Below are 15,334 nucleotides of genomic sequence, written 5' to 3'. Positions count from 1 at the left end.
AAGGCATATGGATGGATGAAAGGAGCTGATTAAGAAAGGAGATAGAAAGGGATAGGGTCAGGCAGGGTTCAGTGTGGGAAGGAGGAGGGAACCATGATAATGAATGGAGATCTGTAACTTGTAAGGGTGTTGAGTGAGGGTACAACCTCAGAGAGAGAGACAGAGAATGGGATAGGGGAGGCACACATGAATCAGTGGAGGTTGTAAATCACAGCCTTGGGGATACAGAGCCTGGGGTGACTGGCTCTTCTAGCTACGCAGGAAGCCCACTGGAGCAATTCGAACATCAACCCAACCACAAAACTTTAAATCCAATTTTTTTCCTGTCTACAGTCAATGAAGTAACAGGGCTGGAGGAGAGACTGAGGGAAAAGCCAACCACCAGCCTACCCAACTTGAAACCCATCACATTGTCAAGCAACAGTCCCTGACACTATTAATGATATCCTGTTATGCTTGCAGACAGAGTCTAGCATAGGCTGTCCCATGAGAGGGTTCACCCAGAAGCTGACTTAGATGAACACTCCCAGCTAAAATTGGATGGATATTGAAGACTGTCATGGAAAAATAAGTGGAAGGATTGCAGTCCCTCAGACGATAAGAACGCCACAGGAAGACTAACAAAATCAACTGACCTGGACTCTTAGGGCTCTTAGAGACTGAACCACCAACCAAAGAACATACAGAGGCTGGTCCTAAGCCTCCACACACATAGGTATGAGATGTGCAGCTTGATCTTTGTGTGAGTCCCAAACAATTACAGCATGGGTTATCCTAAAGGATGTTGCCTGTATGCAGAATAGGTTCTTCTAGCTAGATTGTGTCCTCTGGACTCAGTGGGAGAGGAAGGGATTAGTCTCACAGAGACTTCATGTTCCAGGGTGGGAAGATAACCAAATGGCCCCTACCCACTGAGAGGAGAAGGAGAGTGGGGCACAAGGGAACAATTATGGGAGAGGCTCACCGGGAATGGGCAGTGAGCAGGATGTAAAGTAAATAAGTAAATATTAAAATTGAAAATAATTGAAAAAAGTTTCCAGGAAGCATCACATGGCACAACTGAGACTCCAATGAAACAATCAATTTTTACTTCAGTCTACAATCAGATTGAACATTTTATTTTAAAATTTATATATATGATCAATTCTCCCACACAGACTATGTTTTGATATTCCATTCGATCCTGGAGGAGCATCAAGGGTCTAGGGATCAGGAGCCGCAGCCACTAGAAGAAAAAGAAGAATTATCAACAGTATCATCAGGCACATCACTGGTGATATTGTCATGCCCAGCATCAACAACATCAGTGTCATTATCATCTGGATCAATGTAGAGAGAAACAGTGAGAAGGTGGATGCTTCTCTTGTTATTTTTAATCTCAGAAGTTGCTTCTTTTGGAATGTTGCGGTCAAAGGCTATGCTAACTTCAGAAGTCAGAGTTCAGAATGACAGCGATAAATAGACAATAACATTTAACAGGAAGTTTTCCCGGCTTAGTCATTCAGGAAACACATGTTTTCACTGGAAGTGACAATAATCTCCTCATTCTAGAATAGGAAACATCCAAGTAGGAAAAAATATTACCTGGTCAGTTGTATTTCTCTAAACTGGATTTGTTACATTATGAAAATTATTTTCTATAAATTGAGAAAAAATAAATTTTTCAGGTTCTAGGTTATGCGTAAATAGCCCTATAGAAGTATGAAATTTATTAACAAAAGAGACCTAGGTTTCTACTAAAACAATCTTAATCTATTTTAAGCTACTATTTTAGTTTAACTTACCTGGTCCGACTCTCTTGTTAGTGGGAGCTCCTTGGCCATTTTCTTCATGCCATGCTTGTTGAATTTGGATTTTCATCCATGTTATGATGGATAAAAGTGAGGATATAAGCCATATGAAGAGCAAAAAAGGTATGCGTGGTATCTCTGTTGCCCGAAGATATCCACTCTCCCTGAGAAGGTTCAAGCTGTGGTTTATTGGTTCAGCTCGTGCGGAAGCATGAAAAATATCCTCAGCACCCTGAGTAGCAGGCAGACCTTCTTCTACGTCAGGGGTAAAAGAAGATTTCTCATCTGAAGTAGCAGAATCAAATATTTCTTCTTCACTAAGGGATATCAAAAGAGTCAAGTTAGTCATTTGAATGGAGTCAAGGGAATAACAAGTGCAGGAACCAGGAGTGGGATCTGGGTCAGCATGGGGTTTGTACCTTGTACTCTCCTTGTAAAGAGGTAAATCAACAACATAATCCAATCCAATGTGACTAGCTGGTCCTGAGTCATGACTCTCAACTAACACACTACTGTCAGCAGCACATGTAACAGACAGCCGAGGTTCAAGAGCAGCCAGACAGTCAGCAACAATGGCAGGATCTGTAGGCTCAGCATCAATAGCAGCCATACTGTCAGCAGGGTGGGTGGACATACTGGACTCAGGCTGAACAGCAGGCAGACAGTCAGCAGTACTGGAGCAATTAGTATGTTCAGGCTCAACAGCAGTCAGAATGTCAGCATGGTGGGTGGCCATAGTTGGCTCTGGCTCAGCAGAGTCCAGACAGTCAGCAGCTTTGGTGGAATTAGTCGGCTCAGGCTCAACAGCTGCCAAACTGTCAGCAGGCTGGGTGGACATGGTTGTCTCAGACCCAACAGCAGCCTGACAGTCAGCGGCATTGGTAGAAATAGTCGTATCAGGCTCAAGGTCGTCCAGACAGTCAGCAGCAATGTTGGAATTAGGCAGCTCAGGCTCATCAACTGCCATACTGTCAGCAGGGTGGGTGGATTTGGTTGACTCGGGATCAACAGCACCCAGAAAGTCAGCAGCTTTGGTGGAATTAGTCAGTTCAGGCTCAATAGCTACCAAACTGTCAGCAGGGTGTGGGGACATAGATGACTCAGGCTGAACAGAATCCAGACAGTCAGCAGGGTGGTTTGACCTAGTTAGCTCAGGCTGAACAGTAGCCAGACAATCAGCAGCTTTGGTGGAAAAAGTAGGCTCAGGCTCAACAGATGCCAAAGTGTCAGCAGGCTGGGTGGACATGGTTGGCTCAGCCTTGAGAGAAGCCAGACAGTCAGCAGCTTTATTGGCATGAGACAGCTCATGCTCAAGAGCAGCCAGACTGTCAGAACGGTGGGTGGGCATAGCTGGCTCTTGTTCAATAGAGTCCAGACCGTCAGCAGCATTGGTGGAATTATTATGTTCAGGCTCAACAGCTGCCAAACTGTCAGCAGGCTGGGTGGACATGGTTGTCTCAGTCCCAACAGAAGCCAGACAATCAGTAGCATTGGTGGAATTAATCAGCTCAGCCTTGAGAGAAGCCAGACAGCCAGCATCTTTGTTGGCATGAGACAGCTCATGCTCAAGAGCAGCCAGACTGTCGGCACGGTGGGTGGACATAGCTGGCTCTGGCTCAACATAGGCCAGGCAGTCAGCAGCACTGGAGGATTTAGTCGACTCAGGCTCAAGAGCAGCCAGACAGTAAGCAGCATTGGTGGAATGTGTAGGCTCAAGCTCATCAGTAGCCATATTGTCAGCAGGGTGGGTGGACATAGTTGTCTCAGTCCCAACAGAAGCCAAACAATCAGTAGCATTGGTAGAATCAATTGACTCTGCCTTCTGAGAAGCCAGACAGTCAGCAGTGTTGTTGGAATTAGTCAGCTCATGCTCAAGAGAAGCCAGACTGTCGGCACGGTGGGTGGACATGCCTGGCTCTGGCTCTGGCTCAACATAGGCCAGACAGTCAGCAGCATTGGAGGATTTAGTCGACTCAGTCTCAAGAGCAGCCAGACAGTAAACAGCGTTGGTCGAATTTTTAGGCTCAAGCTCATCAGTAGCCATATTATCAGCTGGGTGTGTGGACATAGATGACTCAGGCTGAACAGAGTCCAGACAGTCAGCAGGGTGGATTGACCTAATTAGCTCCGGCAGAACAGTAGCCAGACAATCAGCAGCTCTGGTGGAAATTGTAGGCTCAGGCTCAACAGCTGCCGAACTGTCAGCAGGCTGGGTGGACATGGTTGGCTCAGCCTTGAGAGAAGCCAGACAGTCAGCAGCTTTGTTGGCATGAGACAGCTCATGCTCAAGAGCAGCCAGACTGTCGGCACGGTGGGTGGACATAGCTGGCTCTGGCTCAACGGAGTCCAGACTGTCAGCAGCATTGGTAGAATCATTATAGTCAGGCTCATGAGCAATAGGAATATCAGCAAGGTGGGTAGACATGGTTGTCTCAGACCCAACAGAAGCCAGAATATCAGCAGCATTGGAGGAATTAGTCGACTGGGGCTCAAGAGCGGCCAGAAAGTAAGCAGCATTGGTGGAATGTGTAGGCTCAAGCTCATCAGTAGCCATATTGTCAGCAGGGTGGGTGGACATAGTTGTCTCAGTCCCAACAGAAGCCAAACAATCAGTAGCATTGGTAGAATCAATTGACTCAGCCTTCTGAGAAGCCAGACAGTCAGCAGTGTTGTTGGAATTAGTCAGCTCATGCTCAAGAGCAGCCAGACTGTCGGCACGGTAAGTGGGCTTAGCTGGCTCTTGTTCAACAGAGTCCAGACCGTCAGCAGTATTGGTGGAATTATTATGTTCAGGCTCAACAGCTGCCAAATTGTCAGTAGGCTGGGTGGACATGGTTGTCTCGGTCCCAACAGAAGCCAGACAATCAGTAGCATTGGTGGAATTAATCAGCTCAGCCTTGAGAGAAGCCAGACAGTCAGCATCTTTGTTGGCATGAGACAGCTCATGCTCAAGAGCAGCCAGACTGTCGGCACGGTGGGTGGACATAGCTGGCTCTGGCTCAACATAGGCCAGACAGTCAGCAGCATTGGAGGATTTAGTCGACTCAGGCTCAAGAGCAGCCAGTGTGTCAGCACGGTGATTGGACATAGTTGGCTCTGGTTCCATATCAGGCAGACTGTCAGCAGGGTGGGTGGACATGTTTGGCTCAGGCTCAAGGTCAGCCAGACAGTCAGCAGCTTTGGTAGAAGTATTATGTTCAGGCTCGTCAGCAGTCAGAATGTCAGCAGGGTGGGTGGACATAGTCGGCTCAGGCTCAACAGCTGCCATACTGTCAGCAGGGTTGGTGGACATAGCGGGCTCTGGTGCAACAGCAGCCCGACAGTCAGCGGCATTGGTAGAAATAGTCGGATCAGGCTCAAGGTCAGCCAGACAGTCAGCAGTGTTGTTGGAATTAGTCAGTTCAGGCTCAAGAGCAGCCAGAGTGTCAGCAGGGTGGGTGGACATAGTTGGCTCTGGTTCCACATCAGGCAGACAGTCAGCAGGGTGGGTGGACCTAGTTGGCTCTGGTGCAACAGCAGCCTGAAAGTCAGCGGCATTGGTAGAAATAGTCGGATCAGGCTCAAGGTCAGCCAGACAGTCAGCAGTGTTGTTGAAATTAGTCAGCTCAGGCTCAAGAGCAGCCAGAGTGTCAGCATGGTGGGTGGACATAGTTGGCTCTGGTTCCACATCAGGCAGACAGTCAGCAGGGTGGGTGGACCTAGTTGGCTCTGGTGCAACAGCAGCCTGAAAGTCAGCGGCATTGGTAGAAATAGTCGGATCAGGCTCAAGATCAGCCAGACAGTCAGCAGTGTTGTTGAAATTGGTCAGCTCAGGCTCAAGAGCAGCCAGAGTGTCAGCAGGGTGGGTGGACATAGTTGGCTCTGGTTCCACATCAGGAAGACTGTCAGCAGGGTGGGTGGACATGTTTGGCTCAGGCTCAAGGTCAGCCAGACAGTCAGCAGTGTTGTTGGAATTAGTCAGTTCAGGCTCAAGAGCAGCCAGAGTGTCAGCAGGGTGATTGGACATAGTTGGCTCTGGTTCCACATCAGGCAGACTGTCAGCAGGGTGGGTGGACATGTTTGGCTCAGGCTCAAGGTCAGCCAGACAGTCAGCAGTGTTGTTGAAATTAGTCAGCTCAGGCTCAAGAGCAGCCAGAGTGTCAGCAGGGTGGGTGGACATAGTTGGCTCTGGTTCCACATCAGGCAGACAGTCAGCAGGGTGGGTGGACCTAGTTGGCTCTGGTGCAACAGCAGCCTGAAAGTCAGCGGCATTGGTAGAAATCGTCGGATCAGGCTCAAGGTCAGCCAGACAGTCAGCAGTGTTGTTGGAATTAGTCAGCTCACGCTCAAGAGCAGCCAGACAGTCAGTAGCATTTGTAGAATTTGTCGGGTCAGGCTCGGCAGCATCCAGGCTGTCAGCAGTAGAGGTGGAAGCTTCACGATCAACAGTAGCCTTAGGAATAGAATTTCTATGCTCAGAAGACACAGCATAGAAATTATCTGTTTTATATTTTTCATCCTAAAACGAAAATTAGCAGTGATACTTTTGATTGAAAATTTACTGATTTTATTCATTCTATCACCCTTCTGATAATGTCAGAACCTGGATTCATAGTCCCCAAACTATTTGTGTATTCTGTCGAAATTTAGCACTACATTCAGTGACATTCAGTGAAGTCTGCTTCCTGTCTGCTTGAGTAATTGGCCCAGAGTTTTTCAAAGTCTTTACTGTGGATCTCTTTAGGTTTATACTTAGATTTCTTCTGCTCTTTGCTACCTAAAGTCATTTTTCCTTGTAAGATGGAAATATATAAATAGAAAGGACAAAATGTGACTCTTGGCCTCTGATGTTTTGCTCTACTCTTCCTCTAAATAATGATTTTGTAATATTCTCTTTCCTTCATATTCTATGGTTCATTCTGCACTATTTCTCTCTGAAACTCTCCAAGTAAAAAGGCCACCTCCCTCCCTCTGCCCCTCCCTCCCTCCTCTCTCTCTCTCTCTCTCTCTCTCTCTCTCTCTCTCTGTCTTTTTGTACTTTCTGCTGCACTACCCCTCAAGTAGCCACTTTTCTTATTCCTTCGTGAGAGAGTTGGGAATATTCTTTATACCAAATCTTTCTCTGGATAATCACCTTCTCTTTCATGCAATTAAGCATCACTTTTAAACGAGGTGCTTCATTCTATAAACTAAGGTTACATTGATTACTTAGCATTAAGGGTGGGTACTAAGGAAATGTCTACATTCCAGTTTGAGAGATTAAAGGTCTGTGCAAAGGCTGAACCACAGCAATTAGTAGAAATTTGTTTATAAGTAAACAACGCAATCTGGGAGGAGGGCACAGTATCGTCAACTATTCTGTAACATCATGACTATTGCTACACTTACAGGATGTATATTAAGACCTCATCCAGCACCTCTGTGGTGGCTTGAATGTCAACAGCCCCATAGGCTCACATTATGCTTGCTGTGGAGAGCGCTGAATTATTTTCAAAAGGAGTAGGTGGTGGGGCTGTTTTGTAGTAAAACTGTTGCCAGGATGAGGTTTAAGATTTCAATAGAGAGACAGAGCTGGAAACAGAGTAGAACAACAGTGCTTTCTTTTGGCATCTGAGACACCGCCGGAACCTGAAGGGACCGACCATATAAACAGTTCTCTGCACCCAAATCCCGTGGGAGGGAGAGCTAAACCTTCAGAGAGGCAGACATGCCTGGGAAACCAGAAGAGACTGCACTCTGCACACATTACTGACTCCAGAGGAAAACCAAATGCCATCTGGAACCCTGGTGCACAGAAGCTCCCGGAAAGGGTGGCTCAGAACTTCCTGGTGGCTGCCGCCGCGGAGAGCTCATAAGCAATACCCCATGAGCAACCTTGAGCCTCCGGATCACAGGTAAGACCAACTTTTCTGCTCCAAGTGACCTGCCTGGTCAATTCAGGGCACAGGCCCACAGGAACAGCTGAAGACCTGTAGAAAGGAAAAACTACACGCCCCAAAGCAGAACACTCTGTTCCCATAACTGGCTGAAAGAAAACAGGAAAACAGGTCTACAGCACTCCTGAAAAACAGGCATATAGGACAGTCTAGCCACTGTCAGAAATAGCAGAACAAAGTAACACTAGAGATAATCTGATGGCGAGAGGCAAGCACAGGAACCCAAGCAACAGAAACCAAGACTACATGGCATCATCGGAACCCAATTCTCCCACCAAAGCAAACACGGAATATCCAAACACACCAGAAAAGCAAGATCTAGTTTCAAAATCATATTTGATCATGATGCTGGAGAACTTCCAGAAAGACGTGAATAACTCCCTTAGAGAACAAGTAGAGGCCGACAGAGAGGAATCGCAATAATCCCTAAAAGAATTCCAGGAAAACATAAATAAACAAGTAGAAGCCCATAGAGAGGAGTCACAAAAATCCCTGAAAGAATTCCAGGAAAACACAATCAAACAGTTGAAGGAATTGAAAATGGAAATAGAAGCAATCAAGAAAGAACACATGGAAACAACCCTGGATATAGAAAACCTAAAGAAGAGACAAGGAGCTGTAGATACGAGCTTCACCAACAGAATACAAGATATGGAAGAGAGAATCTCAGGAGCAGAAGATTCCATAGAAATCATCGACTCAACAGTCAAAGATAATGTAAAGCGGAAAAAGATACTGGTCCAAAACATACAGGAAATCCAGGACTCAATGAGAAGATCAAACCTAAGGATAATAGGTATAGAAGAGAGTGAAGACTCCAAGGTCAAAGGACCAGTAAATATCTTCAACAAAATCATAGAAGAAATCTTCCCTAACCTAAAGAAAGAGATACCCATAAGCATACAAAAAGCCTACAGAACTCGAAATAGATTGGACCAGAAAAGAAACACCTCCCGTCACATAATAGTCAAAACACCAAACGCACAAAATAAAGAAAGAATATTAAAAGCAGTAAGGGAAAAAGATCAAGTAACATAAAGGCAGACCTATCAGAATCACACAGACTTTTCGCCAGAAACTATAAAATCCAGAAGATCCTGGACAGATGTCATACAAAACCTAAGAGAACACAAATGCCAGCCCAGGTTACTGTATCCTGCAAAACTCTCAATTAACATAGATGAAGAAACCAAGATATTCCAGGACAAAACCAAATTTACACAATATCTTTCTACAAATCCAGCACTACAAAGGATAATAAATGGTAAAGCCCAACATAAGGAGGCAAGAGATACCCTAGAAGAAGCAAGAAACTAATCGTCTTGGCAATAAACAAAGAGAAGAAAAGCACACAAACATAACCTCATATCCAAATATGAATATAAAAGGAAGCAATAATCACTATTCCTTAATATCTCTCAACATCAATGGCCTCAACTCCCCAATGAAAAGACATAGATTAACAAACTGGATACGCAACGAGGACCCTGCATTCTGCTGCCTACAGGAAACACACCTCAGAGACAAAGAGAGACACTACCTCAGAGTGAAAGGCTGGAAAACAACTTTCCAAGCAAATGGTCAGAAGAAGGAAGCTGGAGTAGCCATTCTAATGTCAAATAAAATCAATTATCAACCAAAAGTCATCAAAAAACATAAGGAAGGACACTTTATATTCATCAAAGGAAAAATCCACCAAGATGAACTCTCAATCCTAAATATCTATGCCCCGAATACAAGGGCACCTTCACACATAAAAGAAACCTTACAAAAGCTCAAAACACACATTGCACCTCACACAATAATAGTAGGAGATTTCAACACCCCACTCTCATCAATGGACAGATCATGGAAAAAGAAATTAAACAGAGACCTAGACAGATTAAGAGAAGTCATGAGCCAAATGGACTTAACGGATATTTATAGAACATTCTATCCTAAAGCAAAAGGATATACCTTCTTCTCAGCTCCTCATGGTACTTTCTCCAAAACTGACCATATAATTGGTCAAAAACGGGCCTCAACAGGTACAGAAAGATAGAAATAATCCCATGCATCTTATCAGACCACCATGGCCTAAAGTTGGTCTTCAATAACAATAATGGAAAAATGTCCACATATACGTGGAAATTAAACAATGCTCTATTCAATGATAACCAGGTCAAGGAAGAAATAAAGAAAGAAATTAAAGACTGCTTAGAATTTAATGAAAACGAAGGTACAACATACCCAAACTTATGGGAAACAATGAAAGCTGTGATATGAGGAAAACTCATAATGCTGAGTGCCTGCAGAAAGAAACAGGAAACAGCATATGTCAGCAGCTTGACAACACACCTAAACGCTCTAGAACAAAAAGAAGCAAACACACCCAGGAGGAGTAGAAGGCAGGAAATAATCAAACTCAGAGCTGAAATCAACCAAGTGGAAACAAAAAGGAACATAGAAAGAATCAACAGAACCAAAAGTTGGTTCTTTGAGAAAATCAACAAGATAGATAAACCCTTAGCCAGACTAACCAGAGGACACAGAGAGTGTGTCCAAATTAACAAAATCAGAAATGAAAAGGGAGACATAACTACAGATTCAGACGAAATTCAAAAAATCATCAGATCTTAGTATAAAAGCCTGTATTCAACAAAACTTGAAAATCTGCAGGAAATGGACAATTTCCTAGAGAGATACCAGGTACCAAAGTTAAATCAGGAACAGATAAACCAGATAAACAACCCCATAACTCCTAAGGAAATAGAAGCAGTCATTAAAGGTCTCCCAACCAAAAAGGGCCCAGGTCCAGACGGATTCAGTGCAGAATTCTATCAGACCTTCATAGAAGACCTCATACCAATATTCTCCAAACTATTCCACAAAAATGAAACAAATGGAGCACTACCGAATTCCTTCTATGAAGCCACAATTACTCTTACACCTTAACCACACAAAGACCCAACAAAGAAAGAGAACCTCAGAACAATTTCCCTTATGAATATCGACGCAAGAATACTCAATAAATATCTGGCAAACCAAATCCAAGAGCACATCAAAACAATCATCCACCATGATCAAGTAGGCTTCATCCCAGGCATGCAGGGATGGTTTATATACGGAAAACCATCAACGTGATCCATTATATAAACAAACTGAAAGAACAAAACCACATGATCATTTCATTAGATGCTGAGAAAGCATTTGACAAAATTCAACACCCCTTCATGATAAAAGTCCTGGAAAGAATAGGAATTCAAGGCCCATACCTAAACATAGTAAAAGCCATATACAGCAAACCAGTTGCTAACATTAAACTATATGGAGAGAAACTTGAAGCAATCCCACTAAAATCAGGGACTAGACAAGGCTGCCCACTCTCTCCCTACTTATTCAATATAGTTCTTGAAGTTCTAGCCAGAGCAATCAGACAACAAATGGAGGTCAAGAGGATACAGATTGGAAAAGAAGAAGTCAAAATATCACTATTTGCAGATGATATGATAGTACATTTAAGTGATCCCAAAAGTTCCACCAGAGAACTACTAAAGCTGATCAACAACTTCAGCAAAGTGGCTGGGTATAAAATTAACTCAAATAAATCAGTAGCCTTCCTCTACACAAAAGAGAAAAAGCTGTGAAAGAAATTAGGGAAATAACACCCTTCATAATAGATCCAAATAATATAAAGTACCTCGGTGTGACTTTATCCAAGCAAGTAAAAGATCTGTACAATAAGAACTTCAAGACTCTGAAGAAAGAAATTGAAGAAGACCTCAGAAGATGGAAAGATCTTCCATGCTCATGGATTGGCAGGATTAATATAGTAAAAATGGCCATCTTACCAAAAGCGATCTACAGATTCAATGCAATCCCCATCAAAATACCAATCCAGTTCTTCAAAGAGTTAGAAAGAACAATCTGCAAATTCATCAACAAAAAGCCCAAGATAGCTAAAACTATCCTCAACAATAAAAGGACTTCAGGGGGAATCACTATCCCTGAACTCAAGCAGTATTACAGAGCAATAATGATAAAAACTGCATGGTATTGGAACAGAGACAGACAGATAGTCCAATGAAACAGAATTGAAGACCCAGAAATGAACCCACACACCTATGGTCACTTGATTTTTGACAAAGGAGCCAAAACCATCCAATGGAAAAAAGATAGCATTTTCAGCAAATGGTGCTGGTTCAACTGGAGGTCAACATGTAGAAGAATGCAGATCGATCCATGCTTATCACCCTGTACAAAGCTTAAGTCCAAGTGTATAAAGGACCTCCACATCAAACCAGATACACTCAAACTAATAGAAGAAAAACTAGGGAAGCATCTGGAACACATGGGCACTGGAAAAAATTTCCTGAACAAAACACCAATGGCTTATGCTCTAAGATCAAGAATCGACAAATGGGATCTCATAAAATTGCAAAGCTTCTGTAAGGCAAAGGACACTGAGGGTAGGACAAAACGGCCAACAACCGATTGGGAAAAGATCTTTACCAATCCTACAACAGATAGAGGCCTTACATCCAAAATATACAAAGAACTGAAGAAGTTAGACCGCAGCAAGACAAATAACCCTATTAAAAAATTAGGTTCTGAGCTAAACAAAGAATTCACAGCTGAGGAAGGCGAAATGGCTGAGAAACACCTAAAGTAATGTTCAACATCGTTAGTCATAATGGAAATGCAAATCAAAACAACCCTGAGATTTCACCTCACACCAGTGAGAATGGGTAAGATCAAAAACTCAGGTGACCACAAATGCTGGCGAGGATGTGGAGAAAGAGGAACACTCCTCCATTGTTGGTGGGAAAGCAGACTGGTGCAACCATTCTGGAAATCAGTCTGGAGGTTCCTCAGAAAATTGGACATTGAACTGCCTGAGGATCCAGCTATACCTCTCTTGGGCACATACCCAAAAGTTGCCCCGACATATAAAAAAGACATGTGCTCCACTATGTTCATAGCAGCCTTATTTATAATAGCCAGAAGCTGGAAAGAACCCAGATGCCCTTCAACAGAGGAATGGATACAGAAAATGTGGTACATCTACACAATGGAATATTACTCAGCTATCAAAAACAATGACTTTATGAAATTAATAGGCAAATGGTTGGAACTGGAAAATATCATCCTGAGTGAGGCAACCCAATCACAGAAAAACACACATGGTATGCACTCATTGATAAGTGGCTATTAGCCCAAATGCTTGAATTACCCTAGATGCATAGAACAAATGAAACTCAAGACGGATGATCAAAATGTGAATGCTTCACTCCTTCTTTAAATGGGGAACAAGAATACCCTTGGCAGGGAATAGAGAGGCAAAGATTAAAACAGACACAGAAGGAACACCCATTCAGAGCCTGCCCCACATGTGGCCCATACATATACAGCCACCCAATTAGACAATATGGATAAAGCGATGAAGTGCATGCCGTCAGGATACGGATGTAGATCTCTCCTGAGAGACACAGCCAGAATACAGCAAATACATAGCCAAATGCCAGCAGCAAACCACTGAACTGAGAACGGGACCCCCGTTGAAGGAATCAGAGAAAGAACTCGAAGAGCTCGAAGGAGCTCGAGACCCCATATGAACAACAATGCCAAGCAACCAGAGCTTCCAGGGACTAAGCCACTACCTAAAGACTATACATGGACTGACCCTGGACTCTGGACTCTGACCTCATAGGTAGCAATAAATATTCTAGTAAGATCACCAGTGGAAGGGGAAGCCCTTGGTGCTGCTAAGACTGAACCCCCAGTGAACGTGATTGTTGGGGGGAGGGCAGCAATGGGGGGAGGATGGGGAGGGGAACACCCATAAAGAAGGGGAGGGGGAGGGATTAGGGGGATGTTGGCCTAGAAACCAGGAAAGGGAATAACACTCGAAATGTAAATAAGAAATACTCAAGTTAATAAAAAAAAAAGATTTCAATAGACTGGTGTCATTTCCACTAAGTTCTCTCTTTCCTGTGTAGGTCAAGATGTGATCTCTCAGCTGCTGCTTCATCGTCATGCTTGTCTGCCTGAATCATGATGGTGATTTCTGTATCCAATTTAACCAAGAGACCCACTTCACACTATCTCTTTCTTCTAAACATTTTCTTTCCCATGATATTTTTTACAACTATAGAAAGTGACTAACATAAGCATCAGCTAGTTACAATAAGAGTGTATTTAACAGACTCTGAAGGATTCATTCAAAGCTGTGAAGTGGTGTTACCCAGGGGATTTGGTCACAAAATGTGTTATCAAATTCCATAAAGCTAGCTTAGATAGGATGCCCGGAACACTCGTTGATTTAAATAGATAAATTCAGGAAGTTGGGCTTGTGAATGGGTTTGATGCTGCATTGTAAATGGGAAGCCTCATTGACTCATACTGCATAAGAAATAAGATCTTCACATGTTTGTTCTTCCTTACACCTCAGGGAAACCCATAACATGGCAGTCTACTTTTGACTTTCAGTGCCAGGTTTGAGGATGATTTACGTTTCTTACTTGCAAAACTGACACGTCAAACATTCTCTGCATCAACAAGCAATATATCACAGAGAAGATTCAACAGAACAGGTGAAGGAGGACTGTTGATCAAAGAATAATGTTGAAGAAGCATGCATTTCCTCTTAGTGTTCACACTATTAAAATGGATCATGAGAGAATTTAAGTTCCTTGGATTTCCTGAGAAAGACAGACTTGAATATAGCAAACCATGGGGTATGTTACACACATAGTCATGTTTTCATATGCAATGTGTTACCAGACTACTTATCACTACCCCATTGAACCATCTGGCTGGCAAATATGCATATACACATGTGTGTGCACTTATACGCATGTATGTATTTCTAACTACATATGTGTACGTGAGAAGATGTGTATACATGCATATATATGCAAGTATATGTATATATGTATATATATATATATTTACTGCTTTTAAAATAAAAGGAGAGAGATTGGTGTATAGCCGTTTAGAATAAAAATGAAATGTAGTAAGTGTGAATTTCTCATTCATGTGATCTTTTTCTTTCAGCCAAACTAGGCATCACCTTTGAAATGTGCCTGTGTCATTGTAAATCCTGCTGGCTGTACTTGTTTATAATGACTTATACCTGGTATTCCGCTAGCATGGGGTAGAGAACTGGTATTAACTAGCTAAGGTCTTTCATTTTTTTATTTTATACTCATTACACCGCATTTGCCATGTAGTCTTGTGGGAAGTCTTGTGTTCGTTTGGTTTTATTCAAATTTAACATCAGAAATGATGTTTAGTTTTACTTCAGTGACATTTATTCCTTGGAAGAATGGAAACTACCTTTGTCTTAGTTGTCTCTGTAAGATCCCACTGCTGTAATGATATTGTGGATTGTATTCTAATCATGGGCATATAAAATTTAGTTACTATATTTATCACCATTATTTGTACATTCCATAGCATCATAAAATTCTAGTTAGGACAAAATGTGTTTGCATTAGAAATTTTACTTTAGAAAATTCTAATGACTTTTCACTGCAATAGAAGGTGATTGCCGAGTGAATTTCTGTTTATTAAAGTACCTGAGTTCTATGTCTTTGCTAAGGTCTTCCTAGAATAAAAATTACTCAGGTTCATCACCTGTAGTAGTTA

At 42.9% G+C, this 15,334-nt stretch overlaps 1 protein-coding gene across 1 annotated transcript in view; it reads right to left on the bottom strand.

Annotated features, from left to right (window-relative positions):
* Positions 1-1,065: 1,065 nt before the first annotated feature.
* The window catches only part of LOC134482360 (mucin-16-like), a 55,446-nt gene continuing 41,177 nt past the window's right edge, over positions 1,066-15,334 (bottom strand). Inside the window, exons 11-13 of the mRNA XM_087589380.1 lie at positions 2,210-6,288; positions 1,785-2,107; positions 1,066-1,225 (exon numbers count right to left, since the gene is read on the bottom strand). Coding sequence (XP_087445506.1) covers positions 1,203-1,225; positions 1,785-2,107; positions 2,210-6,288 — 4,425 coding nt within the window. The 3' untranslated portion in view covers positions 1,066-1,202. The remainder of the gene's footprint in view (positions 1,226-1,784; positions 2,108-2,209; positions 6,289-15,334) is intronic.

Source organism: Rattus norvegicus, chromosome 16 (assembly GCF_021556685.1).
Source record: "Rattus norvegicus strain SHRSP/BbbUtx chromosome 16, alternate assembly SHRSP_T2T, whole genome shotgun sequence".
Taxonomy (NCBI): domain Eukaryota; kingdom Metazoa; phylum Chordata; class Mammalia; order Rodentia; family Muridae; genus Rattus; species Rattus norvegicus.
The sequence above is the reverse complement of the archived record's forward strand: the minus strand, read 5'-3'. Positions and strand labels throughout refer to the sequence as shown.